Source organism: Gigantopelta aegis, unplaced genomic scaffold (assembly GCF_016097555.1).
Source record: "Gigantopelta aegis isolate Gae_Host unplaced genomic scaffold, Gae_host_genome ctg2639_pilon_pilon, whole genome shotgun sequence".
Classification (NCBI taxonomy): Eukaryota; Metazoa; Mollusca; class Gastropoda; order Neomphalida; family Peltospiridae; genus Gigantopelta; species Gigantopelta aegis.
This window is the reverse complement of record NW_024532979.1, coordinates 47,501-57,022: the sequence shown is the minus strand read 5'-3', so window position 1 is coordinate 57,022 and position 9,522 is coordinate 47,501. Positions and strand designations below refer to the sequence as shown.

Sequence of the window (9,522 nt, the reverse complement as noted above, 5' to 3'; positions counted from 1 at the left end):
GTTAGGGTTAACAAAATTCATAATGGATGCACAAACCATGCAAAATAATTTCAAATAAATCCAAATAAGAATATTTTGAAAAAATGAAGTAAATGTCAGAAATTACTACAAGCTCTGTATAAACTACTAGTATCATTCTTAAAGCACTTGAAATAAAATTTCTAAAAGCATATACCTTAGGAAAAAACATTAATTTCTCTATAAAATAATATTTTAAATCTTCTAGCTTTGTAATTATCTATGCACAAAGACAACAATACGAACAATTAAGAAAAACATCATGCTGCCCTTATACTGCTACTACCACATGCTTTATGTACTTGTTTTGAGTTAGGTAAAGTGGTCTTATATTATTACAATATCTATGCTATGTCTTCTCTAATAGTTATTATCCATTCACACAACATAAAGATACGGTTCATTATTGTGATCTCAATTACCGTAGTAACAACATTGATATCAGCATTATGGTTGACTAATACTTCAACAATGTCTGTATGTCCTTTGTAACTTGCATAATGAAGAGCGGCCCATCCACTCTATTAGAAAAAACACACAATCAATCAACTGTAAAATGAAACTCTTAACACTCTACAATAACAGTACAAAACATATGAACTCTGTCTATTGTCTTATATTCATGCACATTGTCCTTAACATTATAACATATTACATTCATATATTGTCTACATGTAAGTCATGTTGTACATGTAAGACTTGACAAAATCTATTACTAGTAAGCCTTAATTATTTTTAAAATTTTTAAAGGCTAATTCATGCAAGATGAATTAAAAGTATATACAGTTTAATATGAGGGACTGATAAACAAGATGCAAACAGAAAATTAGTACAATTTAGACCTATACTATTGACTAAACAGACCACCATCTGACAAAAATAGAACATGTTGCTCTTTATGTGCTTACCATATCAGCTATCATCATCTTTGTATTAACAAAGGGCTCTCTAATTACATTTTAAACAAGTCTAACCAACATCATCTCTCTTTGACAATTATTGCATCTCACAAACTATAGGTCTATAACAATCTGTACAATAAAAAAGGTCAGCGTTTCAATTGGAGACTTGTTAATAATAGCAAGAAGCATTCCAGTTCCAGAAATATACCACTGCTGGATTCATTATGACTATAAATTATTCATACTCTCTAGTTTTATAACAAGATGAAATCATGCTATCACCACTGTCAGAAAACCAAAACACAATCTCATGTATTTATTTAGTACCCAGTCAGATACAAATTCAAGTAGTATGCATGACAATTGCTGTCTTATGTATGTATGTACACAACAACTCTATTTGTAAACAATTTAAATCGAATAATTCAAAGCTAAACAAATTATTCTTCAATTCATGTCCATCGCTGCTATTTTGTGTCTGCATCTCAATTGATTATTGAAAAATTAATGATAAAGTGATGTCTGTACATTTGATGGTGTCTGATAGGAATAGGTATGAAAACTGATTAACACAAATGTTATAAAAAGAAATGACACTTTTTCTAATATTGTGACAAGGTCTTTGCATCCTCTTTCTACTTTCAATATTCATATAACCACAAAAGTATAAAAAGTCATGTTATATGAGAAAGTCAGTTATATTAACTTTCTCATACACCATGTGCGCATGAACACTAACTTTGTTGACAAGATCTAGATTGGCTCCTTTCTGTGTTAAAATCAAAACAACATCATGGTGTCTGTTCTCTGCTGCTAACATGACTGCAGTAGATCCACTCTAAATATAATATTAATTATCACATTAACATGAATCATAACATCAGTACATTACCTATATCAATACTTAGATGGAACAGTTATCAGTACACTAGTAATATTACAAACTTAGACAATATTATATATACTCAAACAAAATATGAGGCAAATCACTCTCAACAATTGGACATTATAAACACAAATTTGAAAACAGTTGAACAAGAAGATTTAAGCATTATTAGTGATATCTAATGTCGTATCACATGCAGTTAGTGTTAACAAAACTCATTGCTGAAATTTTGGAATGAGCAGTTAAAGGATCCACTTTAATGTCATTTGTTGATCTCATAAGCTACTATTACAATAATCATAGTAGTGAATAAAACTGTAAAAGTGGATACACATAGATACCATACAATCCAAAACATCTCTCATACAGCATGCGAAGCTTTCTGTCCAAGCTGTTAAAAACTATTAACGTCAATACAATAAGGTAAATAAAATAACAATTTTCAATTCAATGACTTAGAATGAATACTACATTATATCACACTTACCGGCTATTATATTTTAAACAACACATTCAGACGACAATTAATCACAGGAACATAAATGTGAAAACAAAAAATAGAATAAACAAAATCACAACAACACATTAAATATACTTAGAATACTTTATATCAAAATTACATCCTATTATATTGTAACGGACACATTCAGATGACTAGTAATAACAGCAACATAAATGCAGAAACGAGAAAAAAATACAGTAAAAAAAATTCAATATGCTCAGAATTCATACCAGGCTGTGGCTATACAATCTTCAAAATACACATAAAGAAAGACCTAGCAAAAAGCTTTAAGTATTATTAGTGATAGATACCCAATGCCATAGCAATCACAGTTGGGGTTAACAAAATTCATTACTGTTATAGGAATCGGCAGTTATAGGATGCATGCACTTTAATGTCATTTGTTGCTTTCATAGATTGCATATAACATTACAACAAAAAAGAAAAAATGGATACAAAATAGATATCATACGATCCGAAACAAATATGGTATAGCCTGCTGATTTTCCAAAGCAAGGCATTAAAAACTATTAACATCAATACAAACAATGGTATAAATAAAATAACAACATTCAGTTCAAAAGACTTAGAATTCAAACTACATTATATCACACTTACCCACTATTATATTTAATAACGCATTCAGATGACAAGCAATCACAGCAACATAAATGTGAAAAAAAACAACAGAGTAAACAAAGTCACTACAACACATTAAAACTTAGAATACTTTATATCAAAATTACATCCTCTTATATTGTAAAGGACACATTCACATTATAAGTAATAATACCAACATAAATGTGGAAACCAAATGCAATATTGTAAACAAAATGAGAAAAAAAAACATTCTATATGCTCAAAATTCACACTAGGGTATAGCTATAAAATGCTAAAGATGTAGGTAGAGATATAGCTTAGCAAGAATATTTATTAGTGATACCTAATATTATATCACATGCAGTAAGTGTTAACAAAATTCATTGCTGATATTGAAATCAGCAGTTAAAAGGATCCACTTTAATGTTATTTGTTGATCTCATAAGCTGCTATTGCCATATAGTAGTGAATAAAATTGCAAAAGTGGATACACATAGATACCACACAATCCAAAACATCTATTGTACAGCATGCAAAGCTTTCTGTCTAAGGAATTAAAGAAACTTATCGTCAATACAATAAGGTAAATAAAATAACAATATTCAATTCAATGACTTAGAATGAATACTACATTATATCACACTTACCACCTATTATATTTTAAACAATACATTTAGATGATAAGTAATCACAGCAACATAAATGTGAAAACAAAACATAGAATAAACAAAATCACAACAGTACATTAAATATACTTAGAATACTTTATATCAAAATTACATCCTTTTATATTGTAAAGGACACATTCACATTATAAGTAATAATACCAACATAAATGTGGAAACCAAATCCAATACTGTAAACAAACTGACAACACATTCGATATGCTCAAAATTCATACTAGGCTTTTGTTATTAAATGCTAAAAATATAGATGGAGAAACAGCTGAGCAAGAAGATTTAAGCATTATTATTGATACCTAATGTCGTATCACATGCAATTAGTGTTAATAAAATTCATTGCTGATATTGGAATTTGTATTCAAAAAATCCACTCTAATGTCATTTGTTGATCTCATAACCAGCTATTACAATATATTAGTGAATAAAAATGCAAAAGTGGATACACATAGATACCACACAATCCAAAACATCTATTGTACTGCATGTGAAGCTTTCCGTATAAGCCATTACAAAACTTTAATGTCAATACTATAAGGTAAATAAAATAACAATATTCAATTCAATGACTTAGAATGAATACTACATTATATTACACTTACCCGCTATTATATTTTAAACAACACATTTAGATGATAAGTAGTCACAGCAACATAAATGTGAAAACAAAAAATAGAATAAACAAAATCACAACAGCACATTAAATATACTTAGAATACTTTATATCAAAATTACATCCTTTTATATTGTAAAGGGCACATTCACATTAAAAGTAATTATACCAACATAAATGTGGAAACAAAATGAAATACTGTAAACAAACTGACAACACATTTGATATGCTCAACATTCATACTAGGCTATTGCTATAATATACTAAACATATAGGTAGAGAAACAGCTTAGCAAGAAGATTTAAGCATTATTAGAGATATCTAATGCTGTATCACATGCAGTTAGTGTTAATAAAATTCATTGCTGATATTAAAAATTAACAGTTAAAGGATCCACTTTAATGTCATTTGTTGATCTCATAAGCTGCATTTACAATATAGTAGTGAATAAAATTGCAAAAGTGGATACACATAGATACCACACAATCCAAAACATCTATTGTACAGCACATGAAGCTTTCCGTCAAAGCTATTAAAAACCATTAACGTCAATACAATAAGGTAAATAAAATAACAATATTCAATTCAATGACTTAGAATGAATACTACATTATATCACACTTACCCGCTATTATATTTTAAACATCACATTTAGATGATAAGTAATCACAGCAACATAAATGTGAAAACAAAAAATAGAATAAACAAAATCACAACAGCACATTAAATATACTTAGAATACTTTATATCAAAATTATATCCTCTTATACATTCACATTATAAGTAATAATACCAACATAAATGTGGAAACCAAATGCAATACTGTAAACAAACTGACAACACATTCGATATGCTCAAAATTCATACTAGGCTATTTCTATAAAATGCTAAACATATAGGTAGAGAAACAGCTTAGCAAGAAGATTTTAGCATTATTAGTGATACATAATGTTGTATCACATGCAGTTAGTGTTAACAAAATTCATTGCTGATATTGAAATCAACAGTTAAAGGATCCACTTTAATATCATTTGTTGATCTCATAAGCTGCTATTACAATATAGTAGTGAATAAAATTGCAAAAATGGATACACATAGATACAACACAATCCAAAACATCTATTATACAGCACATGAAGCTTTCCGTCAAAGCTATTAAAAACCATTAACGTCAATACAATAAGGTAAATAAAATAACAATATTCAATTCAATGACTTAGAATTAATACTACATTATATCACACTTACCCGCTATTATATTTTAAACAACACATTTAGATGATAAGTAATCACAGCAACATGAATGTGAAAACAAAAAATAGAATAAACAAAATCACAACAGCACATTAAATATACTTAGAACACTTTACATCAAAATTACATCCTCTTTTATTGTAAAAGACACATTCACATTAAGAGTAATAATATCAACATAAATGTGGAAACTAAATGCAATACTGTAAATAAACTGACAACACATTTGATATGCTCTACATTCATACTAGGCTATTGCTATAATATGCTAAACATATAGGTAGAGAAACAGCTTAGCAAGAAGATTTAAGCATTATCAGTGATATCTAATGCTGTTTCACATGCAGTTATTGTTAACAAAATTCATTGCTGATATTGAAATCAACAGTTAAAGATTCCACTTTAATGTCATTTTTTGATCTTATAACCTGCTATTACAATATAGTAGTGAATAAAATTGCAAAAGTTGATACACATAGATACCACACAATACAAAATATCTATTGTACAGCACGTGAAGCTTTCTATAAAATGCTAAACATATAGGCAGAGAAACAGCTTAGCAAGAAGATTTAAGCATTATTATTGATATCTAATGTCATATCACATGCAGTTAGTGTTAACATATTCATTGCTGATAATGAAATCAGCAGTTAAAGGATCCACTTTAATGTCATATGTTGATCTCATAAGATGCTATTACAATATAGTAGTGAATAAAATTGCAAAAGTGAATACACATAGATAAAACACAATCCAAAACATCTATTGTACAGAACATGAAGCTTTCTGTAAAAGGCATTAAAAACCATTTACGTCAATACGATAAGGTAAAGAAAATAACAATATTCAATTCAATGACTTAGAATGAATACTACATTATATCACACTTACCCGCTATTATATTTTAAGCAACACATTTAGATGATAAGTAATCACAGCAACATAAATGTGAAAACAAAAAATAGAATAAACAAAATCACAACAGCACATTAAATATACTTAGAATACTTAATATCAAAATTATATCCTCTTATACATTCACATTATAAGTAATAATACCATCATAAATGTGGAAACCAAATGAAATACTGTAAATAAACTGACAATACATTCGATATGCTCAACATTCATACTAGGCTATTGCTATAATATGCTAAACATATAGGTAGAGAAACAGCTTAGCAAGAAGATTTAAGCATTATTAGTGATATCTAATGTTGTTTCATATGCAGTTATTGTTAACAAAATTCATTGCTGATATTGAAATCAACAGTTAAAGATTCCACTTTAATGTCATTTGTTGATCTTATAACCTGCTATTACAATATAGTAGTGAATAAAATTGCAAAAGTTGATACATATAGATACCACACAATACAAAATATCTATTGTACAGCACGTGAAGCTTTCCGTCAAAGCTATTAAAAACCAGTAACGTCAACACAATAAGGTAAATAAAATAAAAACATTCAATTCAAAGACTTAGAATGAATACTACATTATATTACACTTACCCGCTATTATATTTTAAACAACACATTTAGATGATAAGTAATCACAGCAACATAAATGTGAAAACAAAAAATAGAATAAACAAAATCACAACAGCACATTAAATATACTTAGAATACTTTATATCAAAATTATATCCTCTTATACATTCACATTATAAGTAATAATACCAACATAAATGTGAAAACCAAATGCAATACTGTAAACAAATTGACAACACATTCGATATGCTCAACATTCATACTAGGCTATTGTAATAAAATGCTAAACATATAGATAGTGAAACAGCTTAGCAAGAACATTTTAGCATTATTAATGATACCTAATGTCGTATCACATGCAGTTAGTGTTAATAAAATTCATTGCTGATATTGAAATTAACAGTTAAAGGGTCCACTGTAATGTCATTTGTCTCATAAGCTGCTATTGCCATATAGTATTGAATAAAATTGCAAAAGTGGATACACATAGATACCACACAATCCAAAATATCTATTGTACAGCACGTGAAGCTTTCTATAAAAGGCATTAAAAACAATTAACGTCAATACAATGAGGTAAATAAAATAAAAATATTCAATTCAAAGACTTAGAATTAATACTATATTATAACAAAATAACAACAACACAATAAATATACTTAGAATACATTATATCAAAATTACATCCTCTTATATTGTAAAGGACACATTCACATTATAAGTAATAATACCAACATAAATGTGGAAACCAAATCCTATACTGTAAACAAACTGACAACACATTCGATATGCTCAAAATTCATTCTAGACTATTGTAATAAAATACTAAACATATAGATAGAGAAACAGCTTAGCAAAAGTTTTAAGCATAATTATATCAACATAAATGTGGAAACCAAATCCAGTAATCACAGGAACATAAATGTCCAAAAAAAACAATAAAGTAAACAAAATCAAAACAACATATTCAATATAAAAAATAAAAATTTTAAAATTTTAAAATATATTGCAAGGACACATTCACATTATAAGTAATAACAGCTACATAAGTTTGAAAACCAAATGCAATATTGTAAAAAAATGACAACAACACATTCATATGCTCAGAATTCATACTCAGGCTAATGATAGATAAAATGCACAAAATATACCTAAAAATAAACCTAGCAAGAAGCTTCAAGCATTATTAGTGATAGATACCCAATGTCATACCAATCACAGTTAGGGTTAACAAAATTCATTGCTAATATTGGGAATTACCAGTTACAGGATGAATGTACTTTAATGTCACTTTTGATCTCATAGCTTGCACTAACAATTATAATTAATAAAATTAGAAAAGGGGATAAATATAATAAATATAGATAACACATAATACAAAAAAAATTATACTATATCCTGCCAAGGTTTCTATGGAGGTGTTAAAAACCAATTACGTCAATACAATAAGGTAATTAAAATAACAACATTCAATTCAAAGGACTTAAAATTCATACTACATTATATCACACTTACCTCCTTTAATATTTTAAACAACACATTCAGATGACAAGTAATCACAGGAATATAAATGTGAAAAAACAAAACAATAGAGTAAACAAAATCAAAACAACACCTTAAATATATACTTAGAATACATTATATCAAAAAGTACATACTCTTATGTTGTAAAGGACATGTTCACATTAAAAGTAATAATAGGAACATAAAATGTGGAAAGCAAGTGCAATATTGTAAAAAAATGACAACAACACATTGATATGCTCAGAATTCATACTCAGGGTATAGATAGATAAAATCTCCAAAATATACCTGAAAATAAACCTAGCAAGAAGCTTCAACCATTATTAGTGATAGATGCCCAATGTCATAGCAATCAAAGTTAGGGTTAACAAAATTCATTTCTAATATTCGGAATCAGCAGTTACAGGATGAATCTATTTTAATGTCAGTTTTGATCTCATAGCTTGCACTAACAATTATAATAAATAAAATTATTGGAAAGTGGATAAATATAGATACCACATAATCCAAAACAATTATACTACAGTCTGCCAACTTCCCATGCAGAGCATTAAATGTTTTCATTTGATAGAATTTATAATCTATTAGTAGACTTTGGCTAGGTAATCTTGAAGTTCTTTTATTTTCTTCATTCTTTTCTATTTCTTTGCTAAAATTGTAGGTATCAATGTACTACAACTTACGACAGCATTGTATAACTTATGTATAGAATTTCACATCAACAATAAAAGCCAGACAAACATAATAAGTCTAAATATAAACTTCCAATTGATGGAATAAAAAGTAGAACTCTAATCTATAATGGATTTATGAGTATATGCTCTAAAAACAGAAGTCCACAATACAAGATTTTTTTGATATCAATCATTTCACATGGAGAGGTCTGAACAAGACAATCTATTTCTTCAGATTAAGAAAAACATCATGCTGCCCTTATACTGCTACTACCACATGCTTTATGTACTTGTTAGAGTTAGGTAAAGTGGTCTTATATTATTACAATATCTATGCTATGTCTTCTCTAATAGTTATTATCCATTCATACAA

General features: G+C 28.0%; 1 protein-coding gene across 1 annotated transcript in view; it reads right to left on the bottom strand.

The window, feature by feature from the left end:
* Positions 1 to 440: 440 nt before the first annotated feature.
* The window catches only part of LOC121391554 (ankyrin repeat domain-containing protein 39-like), a gene marked incomplete at its 3' end in the record, with an annotated part of 42,121 nt that continues 33,039 nt past the window's right edge, over positions 441 to 9,522 (bottom strand). The window contains exons 5-6 of the mRNA XM_041523140.1: positions 1,660 to 1,758; positions 441 to 539 (exon numbers count right to left, since the gene is read on the bottom strand). Coding sequence (XP_041379074.1) covers positions 441 to 539; positions 1,660 to 1,758 — 198 coding nt within the window. The remainder of the gene's footprint in view (positions 540 to 1,659; positions 1,759 to 9,522) is intronic.